Source organism: Thamnophis elegans, chromosome 6 (assembly GCF_009769535.1).
Source record: "Thamnophis elegans isolate rThaEle1 chromosome 6, rThaEle1.pri, whole genome shotgun sequence".
Lineage (NCBI taxonomy): Eukaryota > Metazoa > Chordata > Lepidosauria > Squamata > Colubridae > Thamnophis > Thamnophis elegans.
Window position 1 is genome coordinate 20,249,099 of NC_045546.1, and position 23,272 is coordinate 20,272,370.

The following is a 23,272-nucleotide window of genomic DNA, read 5'->3' on the forward strand; positions in this document are numbered from 1 at the left end:
CACATCTCCCATTGTAATTTGCACAGCTCGTATATACATAGCACACTTTTTATTTTTATTTATTAAATTGTCATTTAGTGACTGTGGCTGTTTACAATAGTTTTATTTTTATTTATTAAATTGTCATATAGTGACTGTGGCTGTTTACAATAGTTTTATCTGGCTGAATTAAATTCTAGAATGGTGACATCTATTTATTTGGATCAGGAAATAAGATTCAACCCTGATATTTTGCTTATTGGTTTTCAAATGTACGTTTAGACTTAGCTGCAGTATGTAATCAGCAATAGGTTTTCCACTTTCTGGAGTACCGTATTTTTCAGAGTATAAGACGCACTGGAGTATAAGATGCACCAAGATTTTGAAGAGGCAAATTAAAAAAAACAAGGTTTTGCACTCTGCAGACCTCGCGAAAACGGGCTCGTTTTTTTTGTCAAAAAAGGGCACATATAGTCTTTAGGAGGCTTGTAGAGTGCTCCTGGGGGCTGGGTAAAAAATGGCCTGTTTTTCGTTCATTTTTGCCCTCTCCAGCCCCCAGGAGCACTCTGGAAGCCTCCTAAAGGCTATGCACAGCCATTTTTGCAAAGGGAGCAGGGTATCGGGAGGCCAAAAACATACCCAGATTTTAAGCCTCTTTTTTGAGGGAACAAAGTGCATCTTAGTGCATCTGCATTTATATGCCGATGCAAAGTGCATCGGCATATAAATAAAATCAACATCAACATCAACTTATATTCCGAAAAATACGGTACATTAAAATAGTTAATAAACATTATCTTGGAAGATTAATCATATTTATTGAAATTAAAAAAAGGAATTAGGTTATAAAAATTTAGCAACTGGATATATTTATTTTAGCAGCCTATTTATCTTTATAGTTTGTTAAGACAGAGCTTTCTTGATCTTTTTGCTTACCACCCACGGAAATGCTGGGGAAGCAATTACCTGTTTTCCTGATAAAGGAAAAACATGCAAATATTCTGTACTTAATAATATTTTGCAAATTGCCACCTTCTTTCTCTGAGAAGCCTATTACGGTATCTATGAGATGAAGAGGCATATGTTAATTACTCATGTACCCTAATCCCATGTTTTATGCAAGACTAAGAAGAAAAACTTAAAGACAGGGATTTTTCTCATTTTTTTTCTTCTCTCCTTTAAGCTGCCCTTTGTGCATCATTCAAGGCTGGAACACAGAGCAACCTCTCAAACGGTATCTATATTGGAGATACAGCTTCAACTGTATCTTCAATCCTTTTAATTTGGGCAATCCCTCCTTTCATGCAATATCCCTTCAGTGTTCAGACAGATCTAAGCCAAAGGATGGGCTTGTAGAGACAAGAGGAATCAATGAACAACAAAACCCCAATAAGCAAAACCTCCAGGAGGGTATGACTACCCCTATTACTTTTAGAGTGGCCCTACCAAAAGTGAAACATCCCCTCTAATTTACACCAACTTCTAGAAAGAATCTCGGAGGCCCAAAACAATCACCACCAACTATTAACATGCATGTGAACATAAGAAGTTCTTTTATATCACCTACATCAAGTAGTCTGTATTAATTAATATTGTCCCTGGAATCATCCTAGAACAATTAACAGCTAACCTTTTTTGGATCTCATGCTAAAAGCGGGGGGAGAGTAGGGGGGCGTGCAGAGGCATGCCTACACTCATAATGCTATGTGTGTGAGCCAGTATGACACACACACACACGCTTTTGGTGCACTTTTTTTTGCCTTCCCCAGGCTCCAGAGGCTTTCTAGGAGCCTGGGGAGGGTGAAAACAGTCCCCACTGTTCCCCGGAGGCCCTCCGGAGCCTTCAGGAGCTTTCCTGAAGGCTCTGGAGGGTAAAAAACTGGCCCCATGGGCAACCCAGAAGTTTTGGAACGGTGACTTCTGGTTTGCTCATAGGGCCATTTTTTGCCCTCCGGAGCTTTCAGGGAAGCCTCTGGGCGAGGGCAAAAGGAGGGTGAAAAACAGCCCTACAAGCAAACCGGAAGTCTGCTCCTGAATTTCCGGTTTGCCCATAGGGACAGTTTTTCATGCTCTGGAGGCTTCAAGGAAGCCTCTGGAGAGCGAAAAACAGCCGAAGTCAGCTGGCCAGCGCACACATGCGCACTGGAGCTGACAGGGAACGCCTCGCATGCCCTAACAAATGGCTCCGTGTGCCACCTGTGCCATAGGTTCGCCATCACAATCCTAGAATGTCTGTCCATTAGATAGGACATCATATTTTAAACTGGAAATCGCAGGGACAGAAACTCCCCCTTGTATATGTGGCATTGACTCTATCAGGGAATCATGTTTTCTTTGGCTATGAAAACAGAAGCCAATTCATTATGTGGATTTTATTTATCTCAATTGGGAAGCATATAATTTTTAAAGTTCTTATTCAAAAACCTATATCAATGTTTTAAACCATGCTCTGTACTTACTTTGGCCTTTGTAAGACATACGTTAAAAGGAATGTTCGTAGTGATTCTATACTGCTTTTTTCCAACAGAATCCATTCTCGTACAACTGCTTCCATTATCGCTGTGGCGGCTTGAAAAAGGACATAGTCCACTTTACTAGTTTCTGTTAAAGAAAAGCAGGTTTACAAAATCATAATCTATAGGCAAAAGCTTGAAACACATACCTTGTAGATCTCCACATGAAAAATATAATTTTAATGTTATTTTTACTTTTGTCTGAAATTATAGACTGGAACTAGCTTTTTCTAAAGGATTCACAGCAATTATAAGCCCGTCCTTTGCAATGTTCAAACACAGCTATATATATTTTGCAGCAGATATTTAAAAATATATAAAAATGCATAAATCAACAGCAGAAACAACAACAAGTTACTGAAGCACTAGCATCAGCAAGTTAAAATTAGAAGTAAGTAAATATTAGGCATAAATAAGTGTTAAACCCAAGGTGATTTTTTAAAGGGAATGGTCACACATCAATGCAAAAAGCAGACACTTTTAGAGACAATTCTCCCAGTGAAAATCCAGTGGTGACATGAAAATATTCCATAATATTTTGCTGTCCTCCAATTCAATGTATTAACACCATCCTAGACACAATCATATGCCCAGGCACTAAAAGGATGATGCTATTGTGCTCAACTCACTAGCAAGAAAACACAAAACAGCAGTCTGAAATCAGAAGATTCTATCCCAATAGTGTGTAATTTCCCCCCGAGAAGCATATAAACTGACAGCCTGCGGGCCAGATGCGTACTGCGCAGACCACACCCACCCCAGTCCATGAAATGTCACATGACAGCAACGTGATGCCACAAGTTGACACCCATGATGTACACCATTGTCTTTAGCCATTTTCCCATTGACGTTTTTCTATTATTAGTATTTTTGGATGCTTTTGTAACACCTTGTAAATGCTTAATAGACCTACCCAAGACATTTCTATTATCTTAACAACACTGCTTCAATCAAAACACCATATATAATAGTTCTTCAAGTATTCCTCATTTAATGACTGCTATTGGGGCTGGCAAGTCCAATGCTAATCGAAGTTATCATTAAGTGAAACATCACATGGCTACATCTGACTCAATGATGTCAGTTTCACTTCAGTTGCTTCATCCATAGCTATTAAACACAATGTCCACGATTGCGAAATGCTACTACTACCTGTTGGTTTTCCAATTGATTTTGCTTGTCAGAAGCCAGCTGTGAGGGTCACAAATGGAAATCATGTGACCACAGGATGACATCATATATGAGCGCCAGTTGCAACGTGCACAAATTCTGATCAATTGATTACAAGGACCTTGAACTGGCCATAGGTTCAAGAACAAATTGTAAACCAACTTTTTCAGTGCTGTTGTAAGTTCAAATGGTTGCTGAACAAGATAGCTGTTAACTGAAGGCTACCTGTATTCTGTTAACCTTTATCTGGATATTTATTTCATTATTAACATCAATTTCTTACACATGTATAATCTGTCCAATTTGGTTTTGTGATGATCTTTTAAATACTGCAAAATCACTTTGTATTTGATTCATTGAAAAAAAAGCAAGAAATATTTTAAATTGCTGTAGTTTTCTTCAAAAAAGCATAAATTAAGTGTCATAGCTCTTAAGATGGTGTAAGGATACAATTTCTGGAATCAACTGTATTTGAATATTTGAATCAAACTTCTTAACCATGTTTACATAAAACCAAGACTCACTAGGATAAATGAGAGTTATTTATTTTCAAGTTAACAGTGCTTAATATGTGCATCTCTACCTTCATATTGACACGGCTAGAAAAAGTAGCATTTCATACATATATCCCTAGTCTGTTTTAGAAAGCTACATGATTATCAATTAATCGTACATTGATCAAAACATAGGACTTACCTAAAATATGTTTGCAAACTGCAAACGGCGATTTTGATTTTCTAAATGATAAAAATATGTGTTCGGCGTGCTGACGTTGTTCATTATTGACCATGGAGGGTGGTGCCTACAGAGAAAATGAAGACTTTTTCTTACTATAGAATATCAAAAATTGCCATTTCTTATTTAAGTATATATCACAATAAAAAGCCTTTACTTTCATCTATAAAAAACACAATGAATTAAGGCAGTAGTAATAAAGTAGCAACTAATTAATAAATCAGATGAAAGCTCATCACTTAACCTAGTCCATTGAAGTATTGTATTGCAACCTGTTAATCCAATCCAATTCAATCCAGCCTACAATATGTAATTAGCACCATTTGATATGACAGTATAACAAGACAACTCACAATGTTGTCAATGTTGAACTGAAAGACAGTTCACAATAATGAAATAAATACAGAAATGTTAACTCTTAGCTCAGTGTTGGCTAACTTTTTTTGGCTCGGGTGCCAAAATGTGTGGGAGCGCGCAATAGCGCGTGCATGCGTGCCCACACCCATAATTCAATTCCCCCCACAAGCCCCCCCACGCATGTGCGTATGTCCCCTTGTTACTCCACTGCTGCGCATGCGTGCACAAACTCCCTGCTGCCCTGCCCCCCTGTGCATGCACGCATGACCCCCCGCCCTCCTAAAGCCTGGGGAGGGTGAAAATTGCCTTCCCCATGCCTCCTCAGAGGCCCTCCGGAAGCAGGAAACAGCCAATTTCCAAACTTCCGGTAGGCCCATTTTTGCCCTCCCCAGACTTAAGAGGCTTTCCTGAAGCCTGAAAAGGGTGAAAACAGCCTCCCCCATCCCCCCAAGAGGTCCTTCGAAGGCCGAAAATCAGCTGGCCCGTGTGCGCATCCATGCTGCAGCTGACCTAGGGCAACAGCTCGCATGCCCTCAGAGATGAGATGGCTCCACGTGCCACCTGTAGCACGCGTGCCATAGGTTCACCATCACGGTCTTAGCTAGATGGAAATCTAGCACTTATGTGGATTTTTGCAGATCGGATGATATTGATTTGTATAGCCATCCATTTTGCAAATGTGACTTTGGAAGGTGAAGATAGGATGAAAACCAAGAAACCCCCAAATGAAAACAATAATGCACAAAGAGTAAAAGGACAACATCCCTAGAAATGGTGGTATAATTCCAGTAATAAGACTGTATAATGATGATTCTATGATGTGGTTTTCAATAGTACCCTGAAGATGTGTTCAAATGAATCATTTAGTTGTCCTATTGCTGCTTTTCTGCTGTGTCGGCGCCGTCCCCATATGTAGATTTTCTCAGAAATTCCTACCAGGATAGACATGTAGAGAATTCTGGGGATTAAAGCCTATACATCTGATGGATGCCAAAGCTAGGGAAAGTTATTCTACTGAGATTTTCCCCCCCAATATTTCACAGAAAGAGTAATGAAATGTTAATTTAAATGTGGGAAAAAGCTCTTTCCAACTTCATTATTATGTATCTTACCAATAAAGAATGTTGGATCGGATGTATTTGTTATATTATGACATATTAATTTATGAAGGTAACATGCCTACAGCGTGATCATTATTATACTTGGTTTTTTTTTTACCTTGGATGTTTTTTATTAGCATTTCACAAAGCTGAGAAGCAACTAAATAAGATATATCAATAAATCATAGTTCTACAATAAACTTATTCTTATCAGTGGCGTGCAAATAATTAAGATTACGATACCCTTTACTATCGTTTTCTTGTATACAAAATGGCACACCTTAAAATTAACTTCATTTATGTAAAAATGCTGGAATAGGTGGCTGTACTTCTTCCCAGGAAGAAACTAATAAAAGTTAAGAAACCTGAATTTTCAGACACTGTAGTCTAGTAGCATGCTGCCCTCTAGTGCAATTCCAGCATTAATTCAGAAAAAAGCAAGATTGCTCATATTGAGTTTGATTAATTAGAATCACTAAAAAGATGAAACCTCCTTTGAGTTACATTCAACTTCTGACAATGCCATATATGCAGTTTTAGCATGGCTGTTGTTTGCCACTGCCTTCTTCCAGGATGTCTAGCCTACAGTCCTGTGGTTTCAAGGTGGTCCCCCAACCAAACATGGCCAATATAGTTTAGCTTCTAAAATCAGATACAATTGGGAAGTACTGCCATCTGTTGGGTTAAAATAAAAGTTGGGTTGTAATGTAAGTTACGTTGTGGCCAACTCACTACAAAGATCAAAATACTTTTCCAAAATGCTTATCAGTTCCAAATGGTGAGAATAAGTACTAAGTCCAGAAAAAGATTGCATAAATAAATGGTACAGATAGAGTCTGATGACTCCCACAAGATATATTTCATAACTATAGGATTCTTATGAAAAAGGTCCATAGCTCTCTCTCGCTTATTCAGCCAACATCTTCTTCTCTCACCTATTATCGTATTTTTAGAGTATAAGACGCACCGTCCCCCCCCTCCCAAAGTGTGTGGAAATGTTGGTGTGTCTTATACACTGAATACAGCCATTTTTGGCCTCCTGCCCCCGCATCCCATTTTGCCAAAAAACAGAGGTGTTTTTGCCTTCCCCCAGCCCCCAAAAGCACTCTGCAGCTTCAGCAGGACTGGGGAAAGGCAAAAATTCCCCCATTTTTGCAAAAAATGGGTGAAGAATGGATCATTTTTCTCAAAAGCAGAGGCATTTTTGCCTACATCCAGCCCTGCTGAAGCCTGCAGAGTGCTCCTGGGGGCCGGTGAGGACAAAAACTTTTTTTTCTTACTTACCTCTTCGAAATCTTGGTGCATCTTATACACCAGTGTGTCTTATAGTCTGAAAAATACGGTATTTCATGGAATATGCACATGACATTGGCATTTTTACAGCACAACCCATGTAAAGAAATGCCCGTGAAGGCAAAATTTTTATCTTTCTCCTTAGCATAGCCATCCATTGTTCTAACACTGAGAGTTCTATCAAACTGTTTCATTTGAGATTATGATGAAGGGAATGGAGCCATAGTTCTATCAGAATAGAAGATCCCCATATAATTTAACAAGTACAAGTGTTCCTAATTTAACAATCACTCATTCAGTGTGACCATTTAAATTTGTGACAGTACTTGAACAAGTTGTAGTTATGGCCATGTAGGATATGAACAGGCTGGGACTAAGGGCGGGGTTAAACATATCATTGGTTTAGAGTCGTTGCATTCTCAGAAATGACCTAAGTCCCCCTACCCCACAAATTCCATTGACCCTTATCTAGCACCAATTTGGCTTGACCATTAGTAATCAGATTCTTGTGTATAAGCTGCATGTAATAAACTTTTAGTGCTTCCTGTTCCTGGTTACTTGCACCTAACACAACAGTCCTCAACGTTCTGGCCGGTGCAGAATCACTACAGTCACACAATCACGATCTAAGCAACTGGCCCGGATTTCCAATTGTTGCAGTGCCCCATGGTCATGTGATTGTAATTGACAATCTTCTGTGTCAGTTTCCCACAAGCAAAATCAATGGGAAAGCTGGCAGAAAGTTGGAGTCGCAATCACATGAGGTTTTTGCTTATAGTGACCTGCATGGTCCTCACTTAACAGCAATATCTGGGGATCACTGGAACTGCCATCATTAAATGGCAGGTCAAATGACACTGCATTTTACAACCGCATAGCTTATCATAAGGAATTATGGTCCCATTTAGCAGAAAACAGCAACTGAATAAAATCATAGCAGAGCACTGTACAAATGCCTAAACTTAAGGGATTTGTGAGACTTGTAATATCTGTAATTTTACACACACAAAGTGCATATTAATGTCTTGCTAAAGTATATGTGCATTATCTTGTATAAGCAGTATGTGTAATTTTACACACAAAGTACATATTAAAGTCTAGCTAATATATGGGTGTATTACCTTGTATACCGTATTTTCACCCATATAACCCGCGGGTTATATGCGGTTTTTTACATGCACAGCGCCCCCCTGCGGGTTATATGCGTGGGCGGGGTATACGGAAGATATTTTACACGATCGGAGGCTTGCACAGGCTTGTTTCTCCGTTTCTTCCCCCACCCCGATCTCAGCTGTTTCCTTCTCCTCCGTTCCTTTCCTCTTCCCCAGCTTGCGCAGGCTTGTTTCTCCGTTTCTTCCCCCACCCCGATCTCAGCTGTTTCCTTCTCCTCCGTTCCTTTCCTCTTCCCCAGCTTGCGCAGGCTTGTTTCTCCGTTTCTTCCCCCACCCCGATCTCAGCTGTTTCCTTCTCCTCCGTTCCTTTCCTCTTCCCCAGCTTGCGCAGGCTTGTTTCTCCGTTTCTTCCCCCACCCCGATCTCAGCTGTTTCCTTCTCCTCCGTTCCTTTCCTCTTCCCCAGCTGGCAGGCTTGTTTCTCCGTTTCTTCCCCCACCCCGATCTCAGCTGTTTCCTCTCCTCCGTTCCTTTCCTCTTCCCCAGCTTGGCAGGCTTGTTTCTCCGTTTCTTCCCCCACTCCGACTCTCAGCTGTTTCCTCTCCTCCGTTCCTTTCCCTTCCCCAGCTTTGCGCAGGCTTGTTTCTACGTTTATTCCCCCACCCGATCTCAGCTGTTTCCTTCTCTCCGTTCCCTTCCTCTTCCCCAGCTGCGCAGGATGGTTTCTCCAGTTTCTTCCCCCACCCCGATCTCCGCTGTTTCCTTCTCCTCGTTCCTTTCCTCTTCCCCAGATTGCGCAGGCTTGTTCTCCGTTTCTTCCCCCACCCCGATCTCAGCTGTTCCTTCTCCTAGTTCCTTCCTCTTCCCAGCTTGCGCAGGCTTGTTCTCCGTTTCTTCCCCCACCCCGATCTCAGCTGTTTCCTTCTCCTCCGTTCCTTTCCTCTTCCCCAGCTTGCGCAGGCTTGTTTCTCCGTTTCTTCCCCCACCCCGATCTCAGCTGTTTCCTTCTCCTCCGTTCCTTTCCTCTTCCCCAGCTTGCGCAGGCTTGTTTCTCCGTTTCTTCCCCCACCCCGATCTCAGCTGTTTCCTTCTCCTCCGTTCCTTTCCTCTTCCCCAGCTTGCGCAGGCTTGTTCTCCGTTTCTTCCCCCACCCCGATCTCAGCTGTTTCCTTCTCCTCCGTTCCTTTCCTCTTCCCCAGCTTGCGCAGGCTTGTTTCTCCGTTTCTTCCCCCACCCCGATCTCAGCTGTTTCCTTCTCCTCCGGTCCTTTCCTCTTCCCCAGCTTGCGCAGGCTTGTTTCTCCGTTTCTTCCCCCACCCCGATCTCAGCTGTTTCCTTCTCCTCCGTTCCTTTCCTCTTCCCCAGCTTGCGCAGGCTTGTTTCTCCGTTTCTTCCCCCACCCCGATCTCAGCTGTTTCCTTCTCCTCCGTTCCTTTCCTCTTCCCCAGCTTGCGCAGGCTTGTTTCTCCGTTTCTTCCCCCACCCCGATCTCAGCTGTTTCCTTCTCCTCCGTTCCTTTCCTCTTCCCCAGCTTGCGCAGGCTTGTTTCTCCGTTTCTTCCCCCCCCATCTCAGCTGTTTCCCTTCTCTCTTACTCGTCGCGGGTTATATGCGTGGGCGGGTTATATGCGTGGGCGGGGTATACGGAAGATATTTGCACGATCCGGAAAACCCGCGGGTTATATGCGTGGGCGGGTTATTTGCGTGGGCGGGTTATATGGGTGAAAATACGGTAAGCAGTATACAAAACACACCTAAGAAACCATAAACAGTGTGTGTGTGTGTGTGTGTGTGTGTGTGTGTGTGTGTGTATATATATATATATATATACACACATACATACACACACACACACATATATCTTACAGACAAAGTGATGAACTGATCACTTTCACTTGATTGAAATTCATATCTGATCTCTTCTTCTAACTGCAACATTTCAACAAGTTGCACAATTTAACATACACGTACTTCAAAGGAACTTACAGCCCTAACGGAACCCTCCAAATCACATATTATTTGCTATTACATTGCAGCACTTATTAAATTACTTTGGCAACCAATAAAATATTTTGTTCTACCGATAAGGTATTTTGAAAGAAGGAATATTTTCTTTAAAAAACCTGCAAGAATAAGAATGTACTGGAAAGACAAAGCAAGCATGTTTTCATTAGCCCAAGAGATTACAAAAGATGGCTCAATGGCTTTTTTAAGAGGACGAGTCAATAAAGGACAACTTATTCAAACACTCTACAATAAGAAGCAAAAAGACACTTGAGATCAAACCCACACTTGAGAAATTTTATTACTTAGAGAAAACATCAGACAAAGACGTTGTAACAGCAATATTTTTAATGACCATATTGAGCTTAGGAAAGCTTTGTCTAGACAAATTGTCCCAGGCTCTGTGAATAATAGTACTACCATAATGTTATACGGATTTATGAGAATTATGGATAGCTTGGGGAAAAACTGACAACAGTACATTAATTTATAGTAATAAAAAAGCCCAATGAGCATTTTATAACACATAGGAATGAGAGGAACACTAAAAATCGACTAACAAGACCGTTCTTAAGGAATTTATATTGCTCCGGATAAGCAATTTCATAGCTAAGAATAGTTGTACACAGGAATGGCCTCCATCAAGAGAACATGGCAATTCCTTTCCCTGTGTGTAAAAGATTTTTTTTTGGGGGGGGGGATGGAGGTCTGCAGGAAAATGAGGGAAAGGCAAATGATGACCCTTTCAAAATACAAATCATCATCAAACACTGCAATTCTAGGCAAAATCGTGGGTCCCCAAATATATCCTATTTTGGTTAAAAAATGAATTGTAACATTTGTGCTGGTCAACCACCAGCATTCACTTTGTATCTCACAAAGGGGAAAACTGCTTTGCTTTCAAGTTTTTATTTCTGGAAATTTCTGGATATCTAATTAAGACTTCAACAACCACCCAGAGAGCTACTTAAATTTATTGATTTCTGTGATCGTTTAGTGGACTTTTTTTTAAACAGATGAGTCCTCATTATAGCAAAAGTAAAAGTATTTTTGAAACTGCTCTCTTCTTTACATTACTTGTCCTGTGATTTAGTCCAAATTTAGTTTTCAAAGTAATGATTTTATCAAGTATTCCTGAACTTGAGCAAAGAAGATATGGATTCTTTTTCCCTTCTGATCAATATAAATATAGATATAGAAGTATGCAGAACCTGAGCTCCAAAGGCAAAAGGTCTTCTGAGGATCTGAGTTCACACTTGTGTACAACTCCTTCAAAAAACACTTGTCTTCATAGCTCTTTGTAGCTATGAAGAGTAGCTGTGCTTCCTGCCACCTCAAGAAAAGATGTAGTGCCTTTAAGGAATTGCAGGCAAGTGCCATAAGGAGCATTTCCAAGTGCTCCAAAAGATCTTTTTGCCTTTGAATCATACTAAAAATAATTTAGTGTGGTCATTATATAATATAATTAAAGGTAATTTACGTCCTAATTGTTCCCAACTCTAGGGGGCAATGCTCATCTCCATTTCAAAGCCGAAGAGCCAGCGTTATCCAAAGATGTTTCCGTGGTCATGTGGCCAGCATGACTAAATGCCAAAGGCGCCTGGAATGTTGTTACCTTCCCACCAAAGGTGGTCCCTATTTTTCTACTTGCATGTTTACGTGCTTTCAAACTACTAGGTTGACAGAAGCTGAGACAAGAAACAGGAGCTCACTCTCTTACGTGGCACTCGAACCGCTGAACTGCTGACTTTTCTGATTGACAAGCTCAGTGTCTTAGCCACTGAGCCTCCGTGTCTCACATAATATAATTACTCCTTGCTTAATGACCATTCGTTCAACAACCATGTAGTACTTATGACTGGTCTCCAAAGTGATGGTTATCAAAATTCAGGTGTTTGGAAAAGTAACTGCCCTTATAACTTACGGGGTGCTTCGATACTCTGCACCCTCACCCCCATTTCTGTCCGTTTGGCAGCCCTGCACAGAGCCTTGCTCTGTGGCAGCCCTGGGACTAGCCGAGGGTCTTCAGCCATTTCAGTCTCGGCCAACTACCTCTGCCCCAGCCTCTACAGGTAGTCCTCAACTTACAACCGTTCATTTAGTCACCGTTCAAAGTTGCAACAACCCTGAAAAAAATGATTTAAATGACCATTTTTCACGCATATGACCGTTGCAGCATACCCCATGGTCACATGATTAAAATCCATAGGCTTGGCAACTACTTCATACTTATGAAGATTGCAGTGTCTCAGGGTCGTCTGACAAGCAAAGTAAATAGGGAAGCCAGATTCATTGAACAACCGGGTTACTAACTTAACAAATGTAAATGAGTCACTTAACAACTTATGGCAAGAAAAGTCATAAAATGGGGAAAAGGCACTTAACCAATGTTTCACTTAGCAACATAAATTTTGGGGTCAATTGTGGTCGTAACTCCCAAGACTATCTGTATTACAACCCTAGCACACCACTATCACTGAGGAGTGGCCAATTCAATCCATTTCAACCCAAACCCCAGCCACATTCACCTCTCTGTGCTCTGCAGTCCCTGTCACAACCAGGTGGCCTTCATCCCATTGCTGGTGAGGCACCCGTAGACTGACCCTATGTGAGGAGGTTACTGGCCACACTAGGCTCTTTCTGGAGCTGCACCCACAGTGCTCCAGATTGCAGCCATCATTCTCGCAATGCTTCAGAAGGTCCCTGAAAGCTTTCTGAAGCACTGCAAGAACGATGCACGCTTTTTTGGAGGACAGCAGGAGCGGCCTTGGGAAGAAAGTCTGGCATGGCCTGCAGTTGCCTCACACAGGGCCATGCCACATGCACTTCAGTAGCAGTGGAAGAATGCAAAATTTAACTGGGCAGGGCAGGGCAGGCAGAGTGCAAGTTAGCGAGAGTGGTTGGGCTTTGCGCTGTGGCACTGAGGTTGCTGGCTGTGGCCAGGATACTGTGGCACAGGGTTTGAATGAAACCGTGAGCCGCAGTGGCGCAATGGTTAGAATGCAGTACTGCAGGCTATTCCTGCTGACTGCTGGCTGCCTTCAATTTGGCAGTTCAAATCTCATCAGGCTCAAGATTGACTCAGCCTTCCATCCATCCTTCCGAGGTGGGATAAAATGAGGCCCCAGATTGTTAGGGGCAATATGCTGACTCTGTAAACCGCTTAGAGAGGGCTGGAAAGCACTGTGAAGAGATATACAAGTCTAAATGCTATTGCTATACTCTATAGCAGTGCTGATGGTACTGAAGTAGAGGCCTGGGTGGAGATGGTAGCTGATTGAAACTGCTAAAGGCACCAGGCCTCTATTTCAGTCCCAGCGCCATCACTGCGAAGACTGCTGATGTTTGGGCAAGCCAGAAAAGACAGAAACAAGGGAGGGGGGGGGATAGGTGTGTGCATGTGGGTGCTTTCAGGCAGAGAAAAGAGTTCCTTATCTCACTTAAACTCCTTACTGGGAAGAGCAAACCAGGAATGCTTGGATCAGGGTTGATCTTTGCCCAGTGGGATTCAGTTAATGAGAACAATGGGAATTGCTGTCACTAAATGAGGTCACATGATGTCACACTTTGACAGCATTACTTAACTATGGACAGTCCCGTCCCAATTACCATCTTAACTTGAGGGCTACCTGTAATTGCCAATTAGAAAACGTATCTAAGTGAATGTTGCTTGTTTCCTATGTAAAGAACTTAACTCTTCCCAATGTATCCAAAGTTGGTTTTCTTAGTGTAAAAGAAATTTAATGACAACTAATGAACACAATAATACACACACACACACACACACACACACACACAGACCATCAGTGTTGCATTCCGGATCCTGCCGCAACCGGTGCGCTGTGACGAGGCCGGGAGTGTACCACAGGCACACGCGCTGTGCACGCATGCGCACCCACTGCCCTGCGATGCTCCAGCTGCTCGCCGGAGCACCATGCAGGTGCCATACATTGCGCGTGCATGCACAAATGGCCCAGTTGGCTTAAATACAGGAACAAGGGCAGGCGGGTGGGCCCTCCAAAGCACCTTTCCAGTATGATGACTACTGCTCCCAGCAGCCACCGGTACGCCTGTACCGGGGCGTACTGGCCAGAACCCACCACTGCAATACGTATACATACATACATACATACATACACACACACACACACACACACACATACACTGTGCCGTGTGTCATAGGAGGCGGGACATCGCTCCCGCGGCTGCACGGGACATCATCATCACAGCGGGACATCAGCATCATGAGGTGAGTGAAGTATTTCATTGAATACACCGCTAGTTTACTGTTTTTCTTTGAAACAAATATTCAAAAACATTATTGGTATCTATTTTTATTTTTGAAATTTACCGGTAGCTGCTGCATTTCCCATCCTAGGCTTATACTCGAGTCAATAACTTTTCCAGTTTTTTGTGGTAAAATTAGGTGCCTCAGCTTATATTCGGGTCGGCCTATACTCGAGTATATATGGTAGTTATGTGTACAAGGAGAGAAAAGGGGGGGGGGAGATGAATCATCGGCCAAAATGGTTAAAGATAGCAAAAAAAGATAGATTGTTGTTCCAATGAACTTGGAATATAGCATTTGCTAAGGAACAAGCAGTCACATGAAAAGAAACACAGGTAAAATGTAAAATTGACAATGTTATAACTGAAACCTCCCAGCTACTCTTTTATTACAGGTGTGATCACTCTAAGTTAGATTTCCTCATCCTACTGCTTTCCAGATTCGTTATGACTCCCAGAGTTTTTGCCCAACATGGCACAGAAGAGGAAGTAGAAAGCTTTGCCAGATGGTTAATGAAAAAGCAGCATTTTGAAGAGAGATTTGAAAAAAAATAAAGAAATAGCTTCTTGCAGATGTTGAGAAAATACAGGAAGAGTATAATCTTCTGAGAAAGCAGGAAGCCTTTGAACTGAACTAGGGAACTGAAGGTCACGGGAAAGGATGTGCTGGAATGTAAAAATTAAGGGATAGAAAAATGCAAGTTCTTGGAAGTTTTTGAAAGTCAGGACAATAGGCCAAATAGAAAACCTGTTTAAAATATATGCTCCTCTCAAGATATTAGAGGTAAATAATTATAATTCATCTTTTTGGGAGAATGTTTTGAAAAGCCAGAGAAAGGCAGGATATAAAACTAACATAACAATATGTGTACATAGATGATAAATTTTACTTTAGTTGCATAGCTGACGGCTAATGCTATCAGCAACACAAGGCTCTTTCAAAAACAATACAGGGACAACGGCTATAGTTGAAGAAAACAGAACCTTTTTTTACATAGATTATCTTCAAAGTCAGAATTTGCTGACATGACATTCTTAACAGGTACTTTCAACACACTTCAATATTTTTAATCTCTATTGTATTGTATTTTTTAAAGTATTTAGGAACTAAATGGAAACAAAAGAAAAAGGAAATAGAAAGGGCAATTTACGAATTGTTTTACAAAAAAGAAAAAAAAATACTTTCCTCTATTATTTTGTAAGTAATATTGAATCAAGACAGTATCTAAAGATAATATCTCAGTTTAAAAGCTATTCTTAGCAGCAAGGCCACAACAAAAATAAGCCATCAAAATCACAACTGACAAGAATATCTAACTAACCTAACAGTTTGTGCAGAATTTTGTGTTTTAAGCTCTTGAGAAACTCCAAAATTAAATGTTGCAGAAATCTACATGTAGAGTAATCCTCTTTGATATTTAATACTCAAAGCTGTAGCACTTGTTAAAATACAAAAAAAAGGGGAGTCAGTAATTAAATTCACATACTGCACTAAGCCATGATTTGCTTAGGCATGCTTATTGTATAAATCATAATTGACTCGGTTTGTATGACATGCTGAGCCAAAAGCAAACAAATTATATTATGGCTTAGTAAGTTGTGTGAGCCAGGTCAATGTGTTAAGTGTTTTTTGCAGGCAAGCGTACATATTTTGTTAGGAAGGAACTTCCTTATTCATGAATGGCTATGGGATTAAAAATGTATTTTGTATGTTGAATTTAGCATGCAAAACTAAAATTAATTTTCCCATGGTGTCAAAAAATACTGAGATGTTGTGATTTCTTTACAATAAATCAATTCTCTCTCTTAAAAAAAAATACCCCAATTCAATTTAATTAGATTAGCCACTTTATATTTGTAATCCTCATTTATCCAGTTTTTTCCATTCCAGATGCCTTAATAGTCCCATATTCCTTTACAGGAACCTTCTTCAAACTGATGTACTCCAGACGCATTACAGGAAAATAGAAAGTTTGGGAATGCTGCTTTATAGAATATTCTCTAATAATGAAAGTCCTATATACCGTATTTTTCTGAGTGTAAAATGCACCTTTTTCCTCAAAAAAGAGGGTGAAAATCTGAGTGCATCTTATACACTGAATACAGCATTTTTGGCCTCTTGAAACCTGGTCCCTTTGCAAAAACGGCCATGCATAGCCTTTAGAAGGCTTCCAGAATGCTCCTGGGGGTTGGGGAGGGAAAAATGAGCAAAAAATGGGCCCTTTTTTTGCTCATTTTTGCCCCCCACAGCCCATAGGAGCACTCTATAAGCCTCCTAAAGAATATGCATGCCCCTTTTTTGACAAAAAACAGGCCCATTTTCGCGAAAAGAGGGAGTTTTTGGGAGATCTACAGAATGCAAAAACTTTTTTTAAAAATTTGCCTCTTCAAAACCTTGGTGCATCTTATACTCTGGAAAATATGGTACTTTTACTGAGTCTTTCATACCCTTTCCTCAAACAAGTTATTGGCAAAGGCAGTAATTCTATAACTAACTCTTTGTTTAAAATATTTACAGGCAACTTTGAGAGCAAAGCCCATGCCAAGATCATCAGTCATGACACAGAATACATTAAGATATTATCTGAATTATCAACCCGTAAGAATACAATATTGTATAAAAGCTTAAGGTTTGATCCCTACTTAGTCACACTGAGATATACTTAGTGAAATCAGTGGGACTTAGGCTGGTCATGACTAGCAAATCTCAGCAATTTTAATAGCTCTATTTCCAAAAATTATGGGATTAAAAAGTCAATCATCTAGAAACCACAAATTTTAGGAACGCCTGAGCTCTTGCCAGAAATGTTATAGACAGTGTTTAGAAGCTGGGCATGATTATCATGAATTCTCCCATTCTTCATGATTATTTTCAGAAGAGAACTTTCTCACTGGCAAGACTTCTGTCTGTTTGCTTTACTGTACAGGTAGTCCTCGACTTTATGACCATAATTGAGCGCAAAATTTCTATTGCTAAGTGAGACATTTGTTAAGTGAGGTTTGCACCATTTTATGAGCTTTCTTGCCATAGTTGTTAAGTGAATCACGTGTTAAGTTAGTAACATGATTATTAAGCGAATATGGTTTCCGCATTGATTTGCTTATCAAAAGGTTGCAAAAGTTGATTACATGATCCTGGGACACTGTAACCGTCATAAATGTGAATCAGTTGCCAAGCATTTGAATTTTGATCATGTGACCATGGAGATGCTGCAATGGTTGTTAAGTGTGAAAACTGGTCATTGGTATAAGTTTATTTTATTCACCGCCATTTTAATTAAAAGATCGCTAAATGAATTGCTGTAAGTCAAGGATTACTTGTACTGTACTGTGTTGTAGATTTACTAGCAGGTGGCAGCACCTACTAATATGCAGACTGCTCTGATTCATAAAGTTGCTGCTGGTTAAATCTATGTACAACATCAGTTACAATCAAAGTTGCTACACCTGGCTTTCTCTGATAGTCTGCTGAGCTTAATTACACCAAAAAGAAAAAATAGTTAATTTTTGAATGAATTCACTGATGTTTTTACAAAATGTATCCAAGTATCACGTACTGAACTGAAATTTGCGCCTCTACCCCACCCAGCTCCACTGTATATAAGCACTTTGAAGACCTGAAACATCAAAAGCTGGTCTCGTGGTTATTGTTGGCACCTTTACTTGTTCCAACTGCTGTAGGAAAGCTGCATCTTTAGGGAAAGGGATAGTAACTAGGAAGAAGTTGCAACAAGGGATAGCAACTAGGAAGAAGACTAAGTCAACTGGAAAGAGCAGGAGCTACAGGTAGTCCTCAACCTACGACCACAGCTGAGAGCAACATTTCTCTTGCTAAGCGAGACAACGTGAAGTGAATTTTGCCCCATTTTATGACCTTTTTTGTCACCATTGTTAAGTGAATCATTGCAGTTATTAAATTATAACACAGTTGTTAAGTGAATATAACTTTCCCATTGACATCGTTTGTTAGAAGGTTGCAAAAGATGATCATATGACCCCAGGATACTGCAATCATAAATATGAACCAGTTGCCAAGCATTTGAATTTTGATTACATGACTCTGGGTAAGCTTCAACAGTCATAAGTGTGAAAAATGGTCATAAGTCACTGTTTTCATTGCCATTGTAACTTTGAACGATCGCTAAATGATCTGTTTTAAGTTGAGGACTACACACACACACACACGCGCGCACACACACACACACACACACACACACACACACACACACGAGTCCTGGGGAAAACTAGAGGAAAAAACATTCCATCAAGTTTTCATCTTTTACAGATGTGTACATTTACAGTACAAATTCATACAATTACAGTATAGATACTTGCAATTATGGAAATCAAATATTTGCAATTTGGGCAAATCTGATAAAAAATTATTCACATTTTCTACTAGATACTTGACTTAAAACTAGTGAAATGACAAATGAAAATAACTATGGATATGTTCAAGATACAAATAGCAGCTATATAATTCCTACATTTATTATATCTAGACATGCTATTTGAAAATGCAGTCCTAAATATGCTTACTCAAAATCAAACTTCACTTAGTTCAGTAGCACTAATAGCCAAACATATGCTTACAAAATTGTAGACTAAATTTATAATAGTAAGGTTCTTAGTTTGTGATTCTGAATTACCTTATGAATATATAAACTTTAAAATCTATATATCGAAAGTGCACAAATGCAAACATTGAGAATTTGGGTAATTCTCAGCCACTAGGTCAATAGTAAAGAATACTAAAAGATGTAATTCAGCATTATTTGCTAGGTTCACACATTGTGTACTTTTGCAAGGAATTCATTACAACTTCAGAATAGTGCAAAGCAGTCTGAACCTTAAAATAGGCAGATAAAATTGGGATAATGTAATGCCAAATTATTTAGCACTCTTTTAAAAAAAACTTTTACCAATTCCCAAAGTTTACAATTTATTTTAGGATTTGCATCATTGCCATCAAGAATTTTTATCAAACTTCTAAGATTTTTAACACTACCACTTTGTGTAAAAGAATTATACAGATCAAATTAAAGCCATATTACTGTACTTTATGATACTCCAATTTCCTGACTAGATTCAAGTTTTGTAAAAAAGGAGGCAATCTTAAAGTCTACCAAATAAGTTCATTTAGATCAGGGTTGTCAAGCTCCCGGCCCATAGGCCGGATACATCACGCACTGGCCACGCCCACACTCAGTTTAGCAAAGGGGGGAAAATCCTGCTATGTCACTTGACACCGCTGTGATGACGTGAGTTTGACAACTCTGATTTAGATATATATTCTCCATGGTTTATTGCTCTCTCTCAGAGGGTTTGGAGATCTATAAATAATTTAAAAAGTCAAAGCTTTGCATTGACTGGTAGAAGAAAACAGCGCAAGTTAACTAAACTTATTCATGGTCAACCTAGAATTGTGAATTATGAAATCAATTTTGTTATTTTATACATACAAGTTATGGGATGAAGAGAGTTTGGATTGAAATATTAGATGTGTTAAGCTTTTGAAAATGTTTATACTTGTTTTATTGAAGGGAAAGTTATTTTTTTCTACATTTTTTCTATCATTGTTAATATATATATTTCTCCTTTTTGCAATTTCTATTTTTTCTTGTTTCTACTTTTCTTAGTTTCTATTTGTAATTTTAAATTTCAATAAAATTGTTATAAAAATGTATTCACGATCAAGTACAGACTATATAATAAGTATATCATTTGGCACACATCTAGTGGGATCCTGGATCACACCTTCTGCATTAGCAAGTCCTGCTTTGTATTTCAAAATTGCTCAAGCTTAGCAGCAAAAAGACAAGTTAAACTCTTGCCTCAGGTGGTTTATAGACTTCTTAAGAGCCAAGCTAGATGTTCAGTCTCATATGGTACAGTAATAGACTATATCAGAATTATTTATCTGAATGCTATATCTCACCCTCTAATAAAATTTATACCACAGAGAGTGAGGACTAGCTAGGACTTTTTTGTCCTGACTTTTTAATGTGGTAGGAGTGCTTTTTGCATTTCACATAGTTTTTCAGCTAAACTGTAAAGCACCTGCCATAAAAGAGCTACTGGTGTATATTTGATAACAAGAGATATGTTCAGTAACATGTACCAATAATCTCACTAGCTAAAATGACATTGCTCCATTCTATAACAGTAAGTCAAATTTCAGTGTTCAAAATCCTCTCCAATTGTTTTTCTAAAGAATTCAAAACACCATTTTCCCACAGGGAAGATTCTTATAATTAATTTCAAAATCTTATTTCAAATCCATCTGGATTCTTAATCTGTTTATATGGTCTGTCGCCCTGTTATTTCCAAAAAAGCAATCTGATAGCCTATTACACCAAAGAACTGTTAAGAAGGGGGGAAATAAAAAATATGAAGTACCATTCTGAATTTAAGAAAAGAAAACCAATGTAACAAATCTAGATAAAACTATCCTGATTGTAGCTTGTTTCTTTTTGCAAGGAGTTATTATACAAAATGTCCACTATTTACTGCCTGGGATTTAGAACAGATTATGATCCATTTACTCAGGAAATCTATACACATCCCATACACTGGTACACCAAATCTAGAAGATTGCATATTACAGACAAACATTCTTTGCTCTTTGAGAACAGTTTTGAACTTTTTCTGTTTTCATATATTTAATTCATTGAGAGAGAACAAATGCAAAGTTATTTTAGCTTAGTCACAAATAGTATTTTGAAGCATGAAGTTTCTAGCCTTGCAGAAAACCTTCACAAAAGAAAAGCTTCTGCTACTGAAACTTGGTTGTTATCCATCCACCCTTGAGAAAGACAAAAAGCAAACTGAACAGCCATTTCGGTAACATGGTCTAATATAAGAGAGAGAAAATGGAAAAGACAATACACTACATGCAGTATTGGTAAAATGGCTGTGTATTACAGGCAGTGGTGAAATTCATTTTTTTTTACTACCAGTTCTGTGGGCGTGTCTTGGTGGGCGTGGCAGGGGAAGGGTACTGCAAAATCCCCATTCCCTCCCCACTCCAGGGAAGGATACTGCAAAATCCCCATTCCCTCCCCGCTCCAGGGGAAGGATACCGCAAAATCCCCATTCTCTCCCCACTCCAGGGGAAGGGTACTGCAAAATCCCCATTCCCTCCCTGCTCCAGGGGAAGGATACTGCAAAATCCCCATTCCCTCCCCGCTCCAGGGGAAGGGTACTGCAAAATCCCCATTCCCTCCCCACTCCAGGGGAAGGATACTGCAAAATCCTCATTCCCATCCTGCTCCAGGGGAAGAATACTGCAAAATCCCCATTCCCTCCCGACTCCAGGGGAACAATACTGCAAAATCCCCATTCCCACCCCCTCTGGGGCCAGCCAAAGGTGGTATTTGCTGGTTCTCCAGATTACTCAAAATTCCTGTTACCGGTTCTCCAGAACCTGCTGAATTCCACCCCTGATTAGAGGCTGACATTAAAACATTCTTATCAGGAAACCTGAAAAAATGGTATTAAAAGGGAAGGGGGGGGAAGGCAAGAGAAGAGAACCATGATAGAAACTGGGAAGTGGGGGGGGAACCACTCCTCCTGGTCTACAAATTTGAGCACGTGGACGTCGAAGTGAAAAGGAAAGAATCACGTTGGGATACGATGATACCAATGATTGGAATCCAAGCCTCGCAGGACATTAAAGAGGTGATGGTAAAGCTGCAGGGACAAAAGCGAAGGGTGGCCAAGCAACGTGATTCTGCCCGCCTTTGGGGGGGGGGGATCCAAGAGGCTTATATAAAGCTGGAGGAAAGATGCACGGAGTTGCCGCTTCAGACAAGAAGGCAGAGGAAGACCCGTCCTGTTGCAAAAGTTTCCAGGGCACGAAAGGCGATGCCACCTCCCCGGTTATCCGAGGATGCTTCCCTAGAGGAGTCCAAAGAGAGCCATCCCCGGGGAAAGGGGCACGACACGGGGCTTCCCCTTAAGGACAGAGCCCGGCTTATCCCGCCCCATCATCCGCTCCGCCTCCCCGGCCGACCCGCCGACCCGCGCGGGCTCCCTCACCATCAGCACTTTGGCCGCGCTCTCCAGCTGAGCGATCACCTCGGAGGCTCCCCCCGCCGCCGCCGCGGCCGCCGCCATCATGGTCTCTCTTCAATGACGCGCCATGCAATGCATTCTGGGACGAGGCGGCCAGTCAGCCAATCCGGGAGGCCGGAGGGTGGAGGGGGGGGGGCAGAAGAAGGGCCAGGGAGGTCTTGCCGGCCGGGCAGAGCCGTAGTGAGGCGCTTTCCCCGTCGGCTGTGGGGGTGGCGGCGGAAGCGCGCGGGTTGTCCTCCTGAAATGGCTTCGGGGTTGGTGGGGGAGGAAGGGAATGGTGAGAGAGCAGTTCCGTCAGGTGCGGGAGGGGAAGGGGGGATGCGGGCGCGTGTGACCTGACTCTTTCCCACCCCTCGCAGTCCTGAAGAGCTGACGGCTTGGAGCGGGTTGTCGGAAGCCTTGACCCAACACCCACCAGCTCTCAATAACCCGAGATTCATTTAAGCCAGAGGTCTTCAAACTTGACAACTTTAAGACTTGTGGACTTCAACTCCCAGAATTCTCCAGCCAGCATAGCTTCTCCAGCATAGCTGGCTGGAGAATTCTGGGAGTTGAAGTCCACAAGTCTTAAAGTTGCCAAGTTTGGGGACCCCTGATTTAAGCCCTTTGCCAGCCAAACTGCGAGAAACGCCGGTGGGATTGGTCCTT

General features: G+C 40.9%; 1 protein-coding gene across 1 annotated transcript in view; it reads right to left on the reverse strand.

Annotated features, from left to right (window-relative positions):
• Nucleotides 1-22,690, reverse strand: part of XPO4 (exportin 4) — an 85,403-nt gene extending 62,713 nt beyond the window's left edge. Inside the window, exons 1-3 of the mRNA XM_032219888.1 lie at nt 22,589-22,690; nt 4,359-4,464; nt 2,439-2,580 (exon numbers count right to left, since the gene is read on the reverse strand). Of these exons, the coding sequence (XP_032075779.1) occupies nt 2,439-2,580; nt 4,359-4,464; nt 22,589-22,669 (329 nt within the window). The 5' untranslated portion in view covers nt 22,670-22,690. The remainder of the gene's footprint in view (nt 1-2,438; nt 2,581-4,358; nt 4,465-22,588) is intronic.
• Between the last annotated feature and the right edge of the window lie 582 nt (nt 22,691-23,272).